General features: G+C 37.8%; 2 protein-coding genes across 5 annotated transcripts; both read left to right on the top strand.

Moving 5' to 3' along the window:
* The first annotated feature begins 371 nt into the window (after nt 1–371).
* On the top strand, nt 372–4,550 carry LOC306880832 (uncharacterized protein). Of its 4 annotated transcripts, none has more exons than XM_079434610.1 (3): nt 372–428; nt 1,018–1,237; nt 2,898–4,550. In XM_079434610.1, exons 2-3 carry the CDS (start codon nt 1,180–1,182, stop codon nt 4,184–4,186), a joined length of 1,347 nt encoding a protein of 448 aa, XP_079290736.1. In that variant the 5' UTR covers nt 372–428; nt 1,018–1,179; the 3' UTR covers nt 4,187–4,550. The 4 variants fall into 4 exon arrangements, with proteins under 4 accessions (XP_079290736.1, XP_079290737.1, XP_079290738.1 ...); XM_079434611.1 differs by having other exon boundaries at nt 372–455; nt 2,898–4,541; XM_079434612.1 differs by having other exon boundaries at nt 384–572; nt 2,898–4,541.
* Nucleotides 4,551–6,926: 2,376 nt separating this feature from the next.
* On the top strand, nt 6,927–17,879 carry thoc1 (THO complex 1). The gene is made up of 21 exons (XM_079435355.1): nt 6,927–7,020; nt 7,452–7,525; nt 7,668–7,728; nt 7,809–7,878; nt 7,953–8,071; nt 9,104–9,152; nt 9,429–9,524; nt 9,614–9,696; nt 9,849–9,922; nt 10,038–10,146; nt 11,945–12,079; nt 12,183–12,283; nt 12,423–12,489; nt 12,580–12,630; nt 12,765–12,835; nt 13,936–14,031; nt 14,117–14,182; nt 14,257–14,340; nt 14,445–14,592; nt 15,552–15,636; nt 17,518–17,879. Exons 1-21 carry the CDS (start codon nt 6,979–6,981, stop codon nt 17,793–17,795), a joined length of 1,959 nt encoding a protein of 652 aa, XP_079291481.1. The 5' UTR covers nt 6,927–6,978; the 3' UTR covers nt 17,796–17,879.
* Nucleotides 17,880–17,899: the final 20 nt, after the last annotated feature.

Here is a 17,899-nt window from a genome sequence, read left to right as displayed (position 1 = left end):
ACATGTATCTGAAATACTGCCCATCCATCCATCTTATTAGTTTTCACTTTTACTTAGCTAAGTTTTGTTTTTGCTTTGAGACATTAATTAAATTATACCTTTTTATCAATTATCTTTACTTTTCATATTTCAACAACTTGTATTGTCTACTTATTGTATTTAAGGGAAAAGTAGACTAATTTTATATCTGAAATACATGAAGTGTAATGTTCCTTTTTGGGTTTACTGTTTTAAACTTCTCAAAAAAACTTTCTTTTTTTACTCCACGCATGATTGAGTTTGTCTTCATTAGTAGGCTTTGTGTGATGTGTGACTTATAGATGTTTCGTCGACGTTCTAAATAGAATTTGGCGCTTTGGTGATCTGCTGATAGTGACGTCATCACTAGCGCGCGCTCACTCAGTCAGCGTCGAGTCTCGTGACGCGAGGTGAGCATTTCGCATATTTAAACAATGGTAAAATACACTTTAAACATTTTGGTTTATGCAACAATATGCGAGGTCGTTTCTGCATTGTTTGCATGGAGTACAGCGCTGTTTGTGTGTTTGCTGACTTAAGAACAGAGAACAAACGTGAGGAAAACGTTAAATTCACAAAGACCTGAGCGATTTGTGTTTTGTATGTTCGTGAGAATGATTGTTTCTACGTTTGGAGTGATAATGTTGCTGTTACTGAATGTTTCGTGATACGTGAGTGAAATTGATGCTAACTAATTGTATTTCTGCTGTGATTTTGTTATTTTTCTGGCCTTTATCTTTGTTGTTGTTACTTTACATGGTTAGAATTAATAACAGATACTGCTAATATTGAGCCACGTGCAACATTTTAAATCTATACATAATTACACTTTGTATTTGTCAGGTTGTGGTCTCTTGATATATATAATTTATAGTAAATTTGCTTCTCTTACATACTTAAATGTGTAAAATTGTCCATTTTATATATATATATATATATATATATATATATATATATATATATATTGTTGATTTTGGCAAATCTGCTTCTTCCACACAGAAATTCATGTTCAGTGAAGCTCCTGAACAACAATCACACAGTCAGTGATTTCACCAATAAATACTGGAATATTCACTTCAGCCTACAAGTGAAGATTAGCATCAAAGCATCAGAAAGAACTGAAATCTATAAAGACTGAGTTTATTAAAGAAGACAGAGAACATGAGAGATCCAGATCCCTGCAGAATGAAACGCACTGAAGATACTCAAGAACAAATAGGTTGGTGTTTATTCTTGTTTCTTCATTAATAATGCTGAAGTTTAATTTGTTGTAATAGGAAATAGCGGTTACACTTTATTTTCGTGGCCTAATGGTTAGAGAGTCGGACTCGTTATCCAAAGGTTGCGGGTTCGAGTCTCGGGCCGGCAGGGATTGTAGGTGGGGGGAGTGAATGTCCAGCGCTCTCTCCACCCTCAATACCACGACTGAGGTGCCCTTGAGCAAGGCACCGAACCCCCAACTGCTCCCCGGGCGCTGCAGCATAAATGGCTGCCCACTGCTCCGGGTGTATGTTCACGGTGTGTGTGTGTGTGTTCACTGCTGTGTGTGTGCACGTTGGATGGGTTAAATGCAGAGCACGAATTCCGAGTATGGGTCACCATACTTGGCCGTATGTCACTTCACTTTCACTTTCACTTCACTTCATTTTAAGGTGTCTTCGTTAGAGTGTAATTATACATTTAAGTATGGAGTAATATCAATTAGCTACATGTACAGTGCATCCGGAAAGTATTCACAGCGCTTCACTTTTTCCACACTTTGTTACAGCCTTATTCCAAAATTTATTAAATCCATTATTTTCCTCAAAATTCTACAAACAATAACCCATAATGGCAATGTGAAAGAAGTCGCATCTACATAAGTATTCACAGCCTTTGCCATTACACTCAATGAGATGTAATGGCAGTAATGTTAAGATGTTTCTACAACTTCATTGGAGTACACCTGTGGCAAATTCAGTTGATTGGACATGATTTGGAAAGGCACTGAGCAATTGATGGAGAAGGGCTTTGTCTAGACTGGTGACCAAGAACCTGATGGTCTCTAGTTCAGCTCCATGATCATATATGCAGATGGGAGAAACTTACAGAAGGACAAACATCACTGCAACACTCCACCGATCTGGGCTTTGTGGCGGTGTGGCCAAACTCAATCCTCTCCTCAGTGAAGACAAAAGAAAATACACTTGGAATTTACAAAAAAGCACCTAAAGGACCCTCAGACTCGGCTCCGACTTTATGTCCCTAGGGCCGGGCTTCAGGCCAATATTCACGTCATAGTTCAGACTATATATATATATATTTGCAAAGATTTCAAACACACTTCTTTCACGTTGTCATTATGGGTTATTGTTTGCAGAATTGAGGAAAATAATTAATTTAATACATTTTGGAATAAGGCTGTAACATTACAAAATGTGGAAAAAGTGAAGCGCTGTGAATATTTTCCAGATGCACTGTACTTACTATATGGTTAAGATTAGGATTTGGTTTAGGGTTACTTTTATGCAATTATGCATAATCTATTGTTATTATAATAGTAAGTAAGGACTCCTTAAAGTGTAACCGAAAAATCTTTAGAGCTGTGCAATAATATAGCTAAATTATCATATAGTAAGTGTTACAAGTGTTCTATAATTGTGTAGTTGGTTAAATAGTTATATCTATAGAAACATGGGATTTGTGCCTATGATGTTTTAAAAAAAAATTTGAAGATCACTGTACCTCATTCATGGAAAGTTTCTGGGACATATTAGTTATAAAACTGCATCAAAATGATCAATGTTTTGTGTAGAAATTCTCCTCTTTCCACTGTTATATCCGAGCTCGTTTTTATGTCCTTTCACATGAAATTGAAACTGTTTTTACTTTTATTTCAGAAATGATTGGAGAACATGAGGAAATTGAAGAACTGAGTGAAGTTGAGGAGCAATATCATGTCAAAACTGGAGAAAAACCTCAGAACGTTTTAAAGAAAATAAGTGCTGAGAAATCTTTCACCTGCACTCTCTGTGGAAAGAGTTTCAAATACAAACATAGTCTTAATGTTCACATGAGAGTACATACTGGAGAGAAACGATACAAGTGTTCACACTGCGACAAGGGATTCAACTGGTCAGGACACCTGAAAGTACACGAGAGGATTCACACTGGAGAAAAACCTTACAAGTGTTCAAACTGTGACAAAAGATTCAGTCGGTCTGGAGTCCTGAAGGCACACGAGAGGACTCACACTGGAGAGAAACCGCACACTTGTGATCAGTGTGGGAAGTGTTTTGCGCAAAAAGGACAACTTGCGGCACATATGAAAGTTCATACGGGAGAGAAACCGTTCACTTGTGATCAATGTGGGAAGAGATTTGCACACTCATCACACCTTAAGGTACATATGAACATCCACAGTAGAGAGAACCTGTGCATGTGCGATCAATGCGGCAAAATGTGTTTGCGGGCTTCAGACCTGAAGATGCACCTGAAAGTTCATACAAAGGAGAAGCCACATCCATGTTATTTATGTGGAAAAAGTTTTTCATGTCTACAAAATTTAAAATTGCATCAGAAAATACATACTGGTGTGAGAGAGTACATGTGCTTTGAGTGTGAAAAGACGTTTATTTCAGCGAGCAATTTAAAACTGCATCAGAGGATCCACACTGGAGAAAAACCGTACAAGTGTTCACACTGTGACAGGGGATTCAGTTGGCCAAGAATCCTGCAAAGACATGAAAGGAGCCACACTGGAGAGAAACCTTATAAGTGTTCACACTGTGACAAGAGATTTAGTTGTTCGGGAGTCCTGAAAAGACATGAGAGGAGCCACACTGGAGAGAAACCTTACAAGTGTTCACACTGTGACAAGAGATTCAGTGTGTCAGAAAACCTAAAAAGACACGAGATGATCCACACTGGAGAGAAACCTTATAAGTGTTCATACTGTGACAAGAGATTCAGTCAGTCAGCAAACCGGATAATACACGAGAGGATTCACACTGGAGAGAAACCTTTCAAGTGTTCACACTGTGACAAAAGATTCACTGATTCAAGAGACCTAAAAAGACATGAGAGGATCCACACTGGAGAGAAACCGTATCAATGCACTGCATGTGGGAAGTGTTTCAAACAATCATCTGCTCTACGCAGTCATACAAAAAGTGTTCACTGCAAGTAGATCATCTTCAGATCAGGTCTGAAGCCACGTCCTCAACAAATACGACACAATAAATAAAATATCATCTGGATAAATCTGTGCTAACCAGTCATTACCAGCAACATGACAAAGAAACATTATCTAAACTTCTCACAGTGAATAAAGTTCATTATAATCTTCTAAACCAGCCGTTTCAACTGAGATTCAGATCAACTCAAAGATGGAGAACAATGTCAAAAAGTGTTACTCCTGTGTATCATTTTGCTTCATGATATGTGATACTATTGTGCGTTCTTATAAGTTTCATATGTTCAGTTGTCTTATAATGCACATTGTAGTTTGTTTACTCTTTCATTAAAGGGGTCATGAACTGCCTTTTTTTTGTACTGTTCTCTGAGGTCCCCTTATGTTATCAAGATTTTTACATCAAAAAACATCATACTTTAGAAGTAATAGTAATATTTTCTGTCCCCTGTCATTGGCGTGGTGGATTGTAGACTCGGAAGTAAAAGTCCACTGCTGTGATTGGCTAGATATACTGTCATGTACCTTTGCAACTGATCATCCTTCTTTGCTTCTCTTGTCAGTAGAAATGGGTACCAGAACTCGGTATTAAATGCGCCCTGGGGCTAAATTACAAAATGCCTATCAATAAGCTCTTATCAGTTTGGAGAAATTATGAAAATACACTTTATTTATTACTGCTGCGTAAATGTTATCAAGCTAATTGTCTTGCCAATCATTTCTATATGCGATAATATCAAGATATTCGTCCATGCGTTTTTGTTATTCGCAATCCAGAAACGAGATCAAATTTTATTTGCGATTTTGAGTTTGGCTTCTAAGAATTATGAAAACAAGATGTTTTATTGATTATTGTGCCACATTTCGGTTACCTTCACTTTAGAATACTGATCCAAATAATTAGTAATTTCTTCAGGAGGATGTAGTAAGGATGTAGTGGGGAAGTCGTGGCCTAATGGTTAGAGAGTCGGACTTGTAATCCAAAGGTTGCGGGTTCGAGTCTCGGGCCGGCAGGGATTGTAGGTGGGGGGAGTGAATGTCCAGCGCTCTCTCCACCCTCAATACCACGACTGAGGTGCCCTTGAGCAAGGCACCGAACCCCCAACTGCCCCCAACTGAATTGAAAGTATGGGATATTCAGAAGAATCAAATATTCAAATTTATACATAACGTACATAAAGTCTGTGATTCAGCCTAAATTCAACGATCACTTGAAATTGGAAACACGGAGCTAGACTAAAATTGAAACTAAATCCTAATAAATTAAGTGAAGTTTGCAGAAGGGCAAGTAAAAGACCTTCACACACACTGTTGGATTGCGTCGTTGGGCCAATAGGTCTTTACACACTGATCACACGTGTGCGACTTCTCTCTGCTGTGGATCCTCTCATGTGTTTTCAGATGTCCTACTGTGAAAATGTTACAATAAAAACCTGTTAAATGGTTAACGGTAAGTTCCTGTAAAATTTACAGGGAAAAAACATAAACTAACGTTCCCAGAATTTCCTGCGTTGCATTTCAGATTTAGTTTGAATTTGATGTTTTTTGTTTGTATGTTACATCTAATGTTGTTAAATTAATGTTTATTGCATATTTCCGTTTAATGAGTCTCACCATAATGGTGTTTAGTTCTTGTGTGAATGACACTGTACACCTTCTATATATGTTATTATTTAAAAGCTGCTTGTGATGGGCTATGGTTCATCATGTGACTTTCTCATCAGCACCTGCATTTAGTGGTTATCAGTGTATTTCAAAGATTTCAGTAGGTTGGTATATTAATATTATATCAGTTAATGAAATTACGGTATTTAACTGTAAATTTAAGTTAAAACCTAAAATGTTGTTACCGTATTTTTTACGGTATAATTCCGGCAACCACAGCTGCTGTTTTTTTACCGTAAATTTTACGGAATTTTTTTTACAGTGTGACTCTGGTGCTGCTTTAAACAGTTCACTGTAGTAAAAGTCTGTCCACACTTAAAGCACATATGAGCTCGTATAACCTCAGAATGATCTTAAAGTAAAAAGAGGTGCTAAAGTCTGATTGTGATGGCTGTGCATTAACAGTTAAAAACATTTGTTAGAAATTTAGAAAAGTAATCAAAAAGCAATTAAATGTAATCAGCTACATTACTTTTTTAAAGTAACTGAAATAGTTACACTACTTATTAGATTTTGAATAGGGTAACTTGTAATCTGTAACCTCTAAAGTAATCTTGTTGATCACACATGAACGGCTTTCTCTCCAGTGTGAACTCTTACATTAATATAATAAATAAATATATAATAAAGACAATAAAGTCTGAGAAACTCCGATCACATCTCCAGTGTGGATCCTCAGGTCAATCTCAAGATTATATTTCCTTGAGATACTCTTTCCACACTGAGTGCAGGTGAAAGAGCTCTAGGCTCTTCTTTTCTTTAAAAAAAAATGACTTTTTAGTCTTTGAGCGACTTGTTTTGGGGGGTTTGATTTGTTTTGAAACATTTTTGACATGTTTCATGTAAAGTTTAATTTCATATTGAGCACATCAAATTAATTCAAAGAGAGAAATATGAAGTGAAGGACATAAGTGATTGATATTTCATTTATTATACTAAAAACCTAAAAGTATAATCAGTGTAACCTGCGGCGCCCTGTGTTGGTGAAAATCATCACTAAACCCCACTGCTTAATAGCAGTTGCACAGCAGTCCAGTAGGTGGAGACATGCGTGTGTGTTACCAATACATTTAAACCAGCGTAGAAGAAGAGAACCGGAAGTAGAAGACAAAGCGCCAGTAAAGATGTCTCACTTCGACTTCATTGAAGCCAGAGATAAACTTACGGTAAATTATCATTATAAACATTAACTGATAGACAAGCTTTAGCATTCACAGATGATTTTAAGGAGAAGTCTCTCCTCCGAAGTAGTATGTAGCAGTTAGTTATCATGTATTAGACCTATTGGGCTTGACATTTGTGTAAAGTGTTTTATTAGTGAATGCTTTGAAATAAATGAGGGTGTTTGTGGACATAATGTGGTCTGTGATGGAATCGCATTACTAAATGAAAAACACAGTATTACTAATAGTACAGTGAAAATATATTATTGTGGTTCATGTATGTTAGCATAGTGCTACACGAAGCAAAATAATATATGTTCACTGTACTTTGGTGTTTCTATGTCTGGAATAGACGTAATATCATGCTACAGTTAGTGTTTTAGTCATAAATACTATAACCACTTTAATAAATGTGTTAACTGTGTTTCTCCCAGGCGGCCACTAAAAGTGCTGTAGATATCAGGAACTGTAAACCCCTGACCAATGCTTTCAGCCATCTGCCTGGAAAGTAATCACGCTCTTTATCAGGATTTTCTGCTTTTATAGTCAATTGTTTGTTTATATGCTTAAACCATCTTCAATGATGCATTTCGGTGGATATATCCATCTCTGTTGAGATGTTCTGTGTGATTTCAATTCATTCTTCGCAGTGAAACTGAGAAGAAAGCCACTCTCGATCAAGCCCTGCGTGGAGTCCTTGAAGAGCAGATTGTGAGTCCTTTATACCACAATACTGGCATCCCTGCATTGAGTTATCGTTGTGTATGCTGATGATTTAATTTATTTTGCAGGTGAAGCAGAAAGTGAACGTTGAAGATTTCCTTTCTCTGATCTACATCAGTATAGACGGTGTGACTGAAGGTACGTGTGAGCTACACAAATATTGAAGTAAAAAAAAAATGATCTTTTTGCATTGATTTGTTGTTTTCATAAAGGCATCTGCTCTGCTACCACTCCCTTTCTTCTGCTGGGAGATGTTCTCGACTGCCTTCCTCTGGACCAGTGTGACAAAATCTTCTCCTTTGTTGAAGAGAATGTGTCTACGTGGAAATCTGTAGGTTTGGACCTTTTAGTTCAGGGGTCACCAAGTTCGGTCCCGGAGGGCCGGTGTCCTGCAGAGTTTAGCTCCAACCCTGAAGCAGCTAATCAAGGTCTTAGGTATGCTTGAAACTTCCAGGCAGGTGTGTTTGAGGCAAGTTGGAGCTAAACTCTGCAGGACACCGGCCCTTCAGGATCAAGCTTGATGACCCTGTTTTAGTTGGTAGTGCTGTCATGCGCATCTCATCAGTAAAGCCAGTTCTGTGATTAGTAGTAAATCTCCATCATGTGCTTTCAAACGGAGCGGCATTTAATACACAGAGCCGTATTTCACTGACAAGCTATGCAATATAATGTTCATAATTACAGATGAATCGGCTTCGATTATAAACGTGATATTGCGTAGCTGTCAGTGTGTATTAAATGCCGCTCCATCTGAAAGCACATGATGGAGATTTACTACTAATCACAGAACTGGCTTTACTGATGAGATGCGCGTGACAATCGCATGCAATTTATCGTGCAGCCCTAGTGCTTAGTTTTATAGATAATAATTAGATAAGTAGAGGCTAAGCACCAAAGTAGCATAGGCACCTATTGTAATCGTTACCATTCTTACTAATCTTCTTCCACCAATGATGTCTGTGGCAGCTCATAGAAACGCTTGCATGAAAGTTATGAAATTTTGCACACAGATAGAGGGCAGTTATGCCGTTTGTATATTTGAAATCTCATTTTGCAAATTTGGAAACTCTATCTCGCTCCGTCTAGTGCCTCCAACAGCTAAAATTTTCACATGAGTTTATGCTAAAAATTAAAAGTTTACGAACTCATCCTTGACAGTTTAGGCAATCTGTACCAAATTTGTTTCACATCATCAGCGTCACCGCTTTTATGTAAATGCATATGACTGTGAATTTACACCATTTTAAGCATTTCATTGTTAATAGAATGTAGTCGTCTTCAGTGTTACCATTAGCCTGTTTGACCCCTTAATTGCTGCTTGCAGCTATATTATTTATGCTTGCTCTTTCTTTCATGTTTACAGAATACCTTTTACTCTGCTGGAAAAAATTACTTGTTAAGAATGTGCAATGGTGAGGTTCAAGTTCGTTTTTTTCTGATGGATTTTTCTTATAATGGTTGGATACAGATTTGTGCTGTGCATTAAAGTGACATTTAAGTTGCACATAAATCTATTTTTAGAATAAAAATATATCACAACTATATAACATTTTAATGTTATAATTGTTTTCTACCATAGTTTGTTGAAATATAAATGCTTAGGCCTAAATTGTGAATTTTGTCTTAGCATAATTCTTTACTGAGAATGTGCTGGAGTAGCCTAACATTACCACTGTGTTTGCCTACAGACCTGCTCAGGAGACTCTCTAAGTCTCAGAATACAGTGTTTTGTGGACGAATCCAGCTGTTTTTAGCACGTCTGTTTCCTTTGTCAGAAAAATCAGGTATACTTTTTTTTTACACTTCTTGTTTTTTCTTGGTTCTTTGTTCAGTGGTTATTTTATGACTTGGATGTTTTTCCCTTGTATTACAGGCCTGAACTTACAGAGTCAGTTCAACCTTGATAACATCACAGTGTTCAACAAAAATGAGCAGGATAGCACACTTGGACTGCAGGTAAAGTCATGCTGACAGATGTTGGGCTTGATTTACTTCGTTAAGGTTCTTTGGAAAGTTCATGCAAGCAGAAAATGTGAATTAATCTGACAGTGACACTCACATTGGATTCTACATTAGATGTCAGACATGTTTTAATTTTTTTCCCCAAGCACACAGAGGTTAAGGAGGAAGGGATGGAGGTGGAGGAGGGAGAGATGGGCGAGGAAGATGCACCTACTCCCTGGTAAAAGATAGCTGTATTTTCACAATCTCAAGTCATTGTTTTGCTTTTGCTTCATTTTGGCTGTTATTAAACTCTTATTTATTAGCGTGTAATTCAGAGGGCTTTTGTTTCGTAGCGCCATTCCTATTGACTACAACTTGTACAGAAAATTCTGGACCCTGCAGGACTATTTCAGAAACCCTGTCCAGTGCTACGACAAGTTCTCATGGATGACCTTCCTTAAGGTAGGTATTTGATAATTCAGTAATCTGATGGGATGCATGAAGCGGTGTGCATGCACAGACAAAATAAAAAAACTCTGCTGTGTAAATCGTTCAGACCGCTCATTTGCGTACCGAAATGGTTGACCGCTTTTAAATGCACAATCATCGTTGTAGCTCAGCTAACTGTAATACTGTATAAGATTCACTCGGCAGCACTTAAACCAGCGGCGCATACACTTACTTGCCAGCAACCCGCCAAAATAAAAGCTTGCTGATTTTTAGGTTTCAATGATGAAATGATGAAAATTTATATTAAAAAAATAAAAGAAAATGTAAAAAAAAATATTAGCATTGTATTTTTAAAGCCCAAAGTATACTTTTATATACTTTTTAATATAGTATAGTTTTTTTACACGTACGTTAGTGTATGCGTACAGTCGAACGCGCTGCCTATCAAAGTATACTCCATTTGATAGCGAACGTGGGCGGTCAACACATGCCCTCTGGAAAGCTTTATCTTAGTCCAATGTCTGCTGTATTTTTCTCCAGAAATTATGATTAAAATGTCTTTGTATTCTTTCAAACTGACGTTGTGGCTCTCTCTCATAACCGCGTCACACAAGCGATTGTCAATGTGAGTGTCTGTTTTTGTTGCAGTTTCCTCTGTTTTGTTGTTTTTCTGTCTCTTTTATTTTCTACTGTAAAACAGCAGCCCTGGCCAGTGTTGCCACCTTGTGGATCAACTGATGAGTGCAAAACCAAGTCAATGCGCATGTGACCTGCAGACATTACTTGAAAGCATAGCATCCCAGACAGCACAGAATAATGTTACCGCGGTTGCGTGCAAAGTATGCATGATTACAAAAATCGGATGTTGCGCATACTATTCTGGTGACGAAATTTGCGTCATGCACACTCGGCCTGGATTTACCTCTTTGGGCACCACATCCCTATTAATATATAATATTACCACTCCAGCAAAAATATATATATTTCGTAATCAGTGGAAACAGTTACAGAGTTCTCTACAAAGTTGTTCGGCTTGTTTAGTCAATGAAGATCGAATGTAGTTCTTAATTAATTTAAGAATGGAGAAGACGACCGTTTCATTAATAGGCTCTGGCATCGTGGCCACATTACCACTTTGGTAGTGCATTATTTTTCTAATAATTTAAACGGCCTGGAGTCACCACCACACCTCGAAACATTTAGATATTTTATTTCAAGACATTTGTCATGTTTCCATCCTGAAAATTTGTGTTGAAATAATTTACACACATTACCCCAAACCTTCCGTTGCTAATTCCAAAATGTCATTTTAGAGCTAATAACAGAGGTTTGAGCCATTGATATGCAGGCTAATTCAGTTATGACGGAGAGAGAGAGAGATTAAGCGCGTGTGCATCGGCGGTGTTCAGCGGCATCGTCTCTACTAATAGTGAATCTTTCAGTTGAACTGCTTCAAGAACCTCGCTACTGAAAAATGTCATGTAGCTTATCAGCTGCAACTATTTTATTTAACCAAACCAAATCTCCAGTGTGCTGGTTATAACAACCCACCAATAGAGCTAAGAATTCTCTGAAGATTCTTATAAAAATTAATTTTAAGTACAATTTCAGTTTAGTCTTAAATTTAGACCAAGTATATTCAAACTTTGCGGTTGACCATAGTTTACATGTGATGAACTACAGTATATCTGTGGTTGCTTTGATTGGCCACCTGTGAGAGGAAGAACTGATTAGAATCAGTTGAAAAGTTGACATTCTTGGTCCACATGTATCTTGTTTTAATGTCCCCTCAACTGTGTTCTCTATGCAGTATTCAGATGAGACACTAGCTGTGTTCAAGAGCTTCAAACTGGATGACATGCAGGCGTCGAAGAGAAAGCTGGAGGAGATGAGGACTGCTGCTGGAGACCATGTCTACTTTGCCAAGTTCCTCACCAGTGAGAAAGTTGGTTCTTCCAGTATTTATTAATCATCTGTTGAATAAAACTTATTTGTACACTCCAGTCGTTGACCTGGTAACACAAGGCAAATTTCCCATCTCTCTGCAGTTGATGGACCTTCAGCTGAGTGACAGCAACTTCAGACGACACATTCTGCTTCAGTATCTCATCCTCTTCCAGTATCTCAAGGGCCAGGTCAAGTTCAAGAGGTCAGGGGAAACAGCAAGCATATTTAGCATCATTTTAGTCAAAATACAGACTTTTCAAGCTGTAAGGATAACAGTAAAGTTGCCCTGCTTTTTGTCAAGAAATATTTTTATCATCTCACTTTCTCTCTAACCTTCGCAGTTCCAGCTGTGTTTTGAATGATGATCAGTCTTTGTGGATTGAGGACACAACCAAGCTAGTCTATCAGGTTAGTCTTAACCTTAAGGATCAAGGAGGTGTGTGGTATGTGTTAATAACACTATTATGTCATGTTTTATTACTATTCCAATCATTTAAGTTACTGCGAGAAACCCCTCCAGATGGTGACAAGTTTGAGTGGATGGTTGAGGTAAGTAGTATCTGTATACATATATACATGCTATAGGCGTATTGATTTTAGTTTCTCTCTCATCTTATAATAAATACAGCCTAGTGCTCTAAAAGCTTTGTTTCATCTAAATTTATTCATTATATCTCCAACAGCACATCCTGAACACAGAAGAAAACTGGAACACTTGGAAAAATGAAGGCTGTCCAAGCTTTGTGAAAGAAAGGTATTGCACAAGAACAGCTTTATCCATATTTACACAAGTATTAAAGCGTTTTGTAATGAATTATTTGAAGTAATTGACTGACTCTGAAGAAGCATGCACAGTTTGGAGGTGATGTGATTATGTAAACAGATGTACTTACCCCAAATATTCTCAAATCTAATGTGCTTTATATTAGTTTATGGTGCTAATGAGATTTTAAACCATTCTAATGTTACATATGCTAAATATATATGTAAATGTTTTAAATGTAAAATGCATATATTTGTGTGTAAACATTTAAAACTTGAGATGATTAGTTTTAGAGTCAAAATGTATTTAAGTACAAAAGAAAATAGTCGACAGAGCTTCAAAGTGGTTTCTAATAGAGCTGCTGAGGAAATGACTGTAAATTTGACATTTTTCTGTTTTCTGACTGCCACAATATTTCTGTTGCTTTTGGGGCGAATTATTTTCAAGTGGTATTTGCTTATTTATATTGGATTACTCACTTAATCGCTGTATTTTTTCCTTCTTGGAATCTTGCCTTATTTGTTTGAAGATTTGAGGAGACTTAAATAGGCAAAACTTTGCAATGAGCAGCAAGTAATATATAATGAGATAAATTCTAAATTATGGTTTATAATAAACAGCTTCCCTTCTCTCAAAATGAACCATCTGTCACTGTCGGGAAGTGCTGGAAGCATGCTTGAATTTCACTCTTAAAAAATCTGTATAAACTTGCAAATAACATCTACTGCAGATTATCATTTTGGGCTGCATTCATTTGCTGGATCAGAACCAAACCAATGTAGAAATGTTTGCTGGAGTCCCAAAAATATAAATTTCACTTGATTGGTCATGATTGGTACATCAAAACTTGGCCAAAAAAATTTAATTCTGAAAAATCTGCAAATAACACGTTAGTTTTTGAGAAAAGCTACTGCAAGTTGTCATTTTTAACAGCATTGATCAAAACACCAATATGCTTAGTTGGTCTTTATGAATTGCTAATGTTTTCACTCCCTGGCCCTCTGTTGACTTCTCTTTAGTTTGCAGGTGTGGTCACTGCTCTTTATTTAGTTGTGAATGGATATGTGAATAGTCTCTTGTGTTTCTCTCAGACCGGCAGAGACCAAACCCATCCGCCCCAGCAGAAAGAGACAAGCACCAGAGGACTTTTTGGGGAAGGGCCCTGATCGCAAAATCCTCATGGGAAAGTAAGATGATATCTGATTACTGGGTAACTTGTATAACAGAGGTCAGATCTTATTTTGCATTTCTGCTGTTCTTGACCATCAACAGTGATGAACTCACAAGGCTCTGGAATCTAAACCCTGACAATATGGAGGCCTGCAAGTCAGATAGCAGGTTTGTGTTGGGTAATATTCACTTAAAGATGCTTAGTGTGAGAAATGTTGCATTAATGCATGTCTCTGTTCAAGGGAGTTCATGCCATCACTGGAGGACTTTTTTGTGGAAGCTATCGAACAGGCAGAGCCATCAAACATGGTGGAGGAAGAATACAAGTACAGAGATTTACAAATTCAGTCTCATAAATGATCAAGCAATGCATCACAATAGATCAGTATTAATCATCAGAATAAACAAGTTCTTTGTCGTCGTCCCTCAGAGTTGTGCGTAACTCAAACTACGGCTGGCGAGCCTTGCGATTGCTCTCCAGAAGGAGTCCTCACTTCTTCCAGCCCACCAACCAGCAGTTCAAGAGTCTGGCAGACTATCTGGAAAACATGGTCATCAAACTGGCCAAAGAGCTTCCTGTGAGTGGACCTCCACACTATCAGACAATGTAGATAACATTCAAACTAGTGCTTGACCAGTATAGGCTTTTGAGTGGCTCATACATACAGTGCTGTCAACAAATATTGGCACCCTTGATAAGTATGAGCAAAGCAGGCCATGGAAAAAGGCTTTTGGTCTTTCATTGAAAATATTCACTAAAATAACTCAAGCATTTTTTTTTTTTTTTAATGTATGCATTCCACAATTATTGGCACCCCCTCACCACGCTCCTAAAAATAAAGCTAACAAAAAGCAGCGATGCAACAGAACCATTTTGGGTTCCTTTCAGAGAACTATTATATTTTAATAATCTAAAGAAGCCTTTCCCACTGTAAAGAATGTTTTGTGTAGTGAAAAAGTTCCATGGATGTTAAAGGTTCTTCATGGAACCACAGATGCCAAATAAAGAAGAGTGCACAAACATCAGGCGTACTTGAGTTTGTGTAGTAGACAACTTTCACTACTGCTCATTCACATGGAAACACGTAGACTTTATCAACAAGCACCTGATCGTATAAATGTTTGTGGAATAACAAAAAGAATGGGGATCTGCTAGAAATGCACTTCATGATGCTTGAGTCCCTCAGTGAGCAGGTCCGAGGCGACTGTGACGATGAACCAGAAACACCTTTTTACTCGTTAGAATTTGTAGCTGCGCCAATAATTTTGGTGCATATTTTGGGGAAAAACATTTAATTTTTGTGTAATTTTATTTTAAAGTTAGATTTTTTAACATTGTAAAGAAGAGGAACAACATTATAATCCATTTCATTCATATTTACCAAGAGTACCAATATTAATAAAGGGTGGTGTACAATATGGTTTCATTTAAATTACAATATTTCCTCAAATCCTGCTCACTATTAAACTAAAACATTCAATATTTTAAGCAGTTTAAAATCTAAAAACTGAATCTTTTTTTTTTTTCTTTAAACAGAAAGACCTTCCTTCTGAGGAGATAAAAACGGGAGAGGAGGATGATGATGAGAATGGAGATAACCTGTTAAAAGAGAGCAATGACAGTAAGTTGTTTTTTTTTTGTGGGGGGGGGTTATGAAAAATCCAAAGCCAGTTTAATGACTGTTTCTCTGCCTGTTGGATTCTGTTCACACTGTATTTCTTGATCAAAACGGCAGTAGGTTTGCATCAAAGTGGCAGCAGTTGCTAAGAAATGACTCCATAGGAGTTGTGTTGCTTGCCTCACTCTGTACTTTTGGTTTTTGTTTCCAAAGCATCATCACAGAACATCACCTTCATCTATCTGCCGTGAATGTAGTATAAAAGTTTCAAGGACAACAGGAGTTCATTTTTGCGTGAGACAAGCAGAGAAAATAGGGAAAATGTACAGCAGCCACAGCCACATAGCACATACGAAGGTAGTCGGTCATGGATTGTAATTATTTTGGGACGTGTTGTCAGAGAGCTAGACAAAACAATGGTTTTAAACCAGTGTTTCCTCAACCCTGCTCCTGTAGTGCCTCTACACTGCACATTTTGTATGTCTCCCTAATCAAAGATGCTTGATTCAGCTCGTGTAGTTAAAAGACCTGAAAAAGGAAGATACGGGCTGCATCTGATGTTCATAAGTCACATGACCATGACAACATGGCTACTGTACTATGTCCAGATAAAATTCATAAAACTTACTTTTTTTATAGTCGCAAAGTAATTACATACTCTCAGTAGGTACTACTTTTAATTAATTAATAAAATTTGGGCGTACTCAGGGAACAGGTTTGGGGAGCACAGGTTTAAACTTTATTGGCTATGCATAAAAACGGGAATCGAGCTACAAGCAGCAATTACAGGGTCAATCTCTGCATCGGCAGCCAAAGAAGTGTGATGGCATGTTTTAGGTTTCATATCAATGGCTTGTAACCATAAAGGACATCTTCGACGATGATGTTTCAAGATGATTTGACAATGCATTCATAAAACACAGCATGTGACGACAAAATTAAAAATGATGGACACTTGAAACTGAATTGTTTGATTTGTTATGCTGCAAATGAATGTAAAGAAACCAGTCTAGTGATTTTTGGCCAAATAAACTAAATATCTTCTCAAAATGCCAGTGCATTGCATTGCATGAAATTGGTCAACGCGCTTTAGGAGAATGGTTTGGTGTACCATTAATTCCTTTACTTTTTGCCAGGATGGCCTTACAGTGATCTGAGATTATTCATCTCGTCTTCAAAACTGGCCAAAATGAGTTTGAAAAAGTAGTTGTTGTTGTATTTAGTAATTGTATTTCTAGGCCTTCTGGTTATAGCATAAGCATATGTGAAACGGAGCAGTTTTTATTTACTCATTAGTCATTAATTACTCACTCTCGTGTCGTTCCAAACCCGTGAGACCTTCGTTCATCTTAAAAACACAAATTAAGATATTTTTGATGAAATCCGAGAGCTGTCAGACCCTGCATAGACAGCAGCACAACTGAAATGTTCCCAGGTCCAGAAGCGCAGCAAGGACATCAGTAAAATAGTCCATGTGACATCAGGGGTTCAGCTGTAATTTGACGAAGCTACGAGAATACTTTTTGTGCACAAAGAAAACGAACTCCCAACGCATGCGCTTGCTTCCGCTTCATGTAAGTTGTTGTTCACGTGAAGTGGAAGCAAGCGCATGCATCGTGATACTCTCCATAATGTTGGTGCGTCGCAGGAGACTGGATGAGAAGAATTGTTGAATGAAGTCATAATTGTTTTCTTTGCGCACAGAAAGGATTCTTGTAGCTGAGATGCATGACCTGCCGTAGAAACTGCTGTCTGACTGTTATCAGGTTACCTGGTGTGAACGGGGGTCTGTGATGCCTTACAACATTGTCAATGTTTGCAGGATTTGGATCTGAGCTAGCATAAGAGTGAGTCAAAGCTTATTTGTTTACGGTCCTTTTCCAGGTCCCAGCATTCAGAGCAAGGCCGTGACCAACAGTCAGATGGATGAGATCGCAGCCAAGCTTGGGTCCCAGTGGAAGACGCTGGCAGACCACCTGGAGATGAGCAAGAAGGAGATCCGCGTGATAGAGTCTGACAGCGAGGATGTAGAACTACAGGCCAAGATGCTGCTGGTGGCCTGGCAGGACCGAGAAGGCCCTCAAGCTACGATGGAGAGCCTGGTCACAGCTCTGAACTCGGCTGGTTTCAGTAACGTCTTAGAAGGTCTCAGTGAAACATAACTTAACAGCAACATTTTCTTTTGTTTTAAACTTTCTGTACTTCCATGAAATGCATTCTTTACATTTTCTTTAAATAAATGTTCATTTGAAATGGATCCATTAGC

This window comes from Barbus barbus, assembly GCF_936440315.1.
Source record: "Barbus barbus genome assembly, chromosome: 15".
NCBI classification, from domain to species: domain Eukaryota; kingdom Metazoa; phylum Chordata; class Actinopteri; order Cypriniformes; family Cyprinidae; genus Barbus; species Barbus barbus.
This window is presented reverse-complemented; position numbering and strand designations above follow the sequence as displayed.

Bases quoted from the DNA above. Each gene is read 5' to 3' on its own strand.
- LOC306880832 (XM_079434610.1), top strand. From the start codon at position 1,180: ATGAGAGATCCAGATCCCTGCAGAATGAAACGCACTGAAGATACTCAA. The intron at 1,238-2,897 runs GTTGGTGTTTAT...CTTTTATTTCAG, and splicing joins AGATACTCAAGAACAAATAG to AAATGATTGGAGAACATGAG.
- thoc1 (XM_079435355.1), top strand. From the start codon at position 6,979: ATGTCTCACTTCGACTTCATTGAAGCCAGAGATAAACTTACG. The intron at 9,153-9,428 runs GTGAGGTTCAAG...GTTTGCCTACAG, and splicing joins CTTGTTAAGAATGTGCAATG to ACCTGCTCAGGAGACTCTCT. The intron at 14,183-14,256 runs GTTTGTGTTGGG...TCTCTGTTCAAG, and splicing joins GCCTGCAAGTCAGATAGCAG to GGAGTTCATGCCATCACTGG.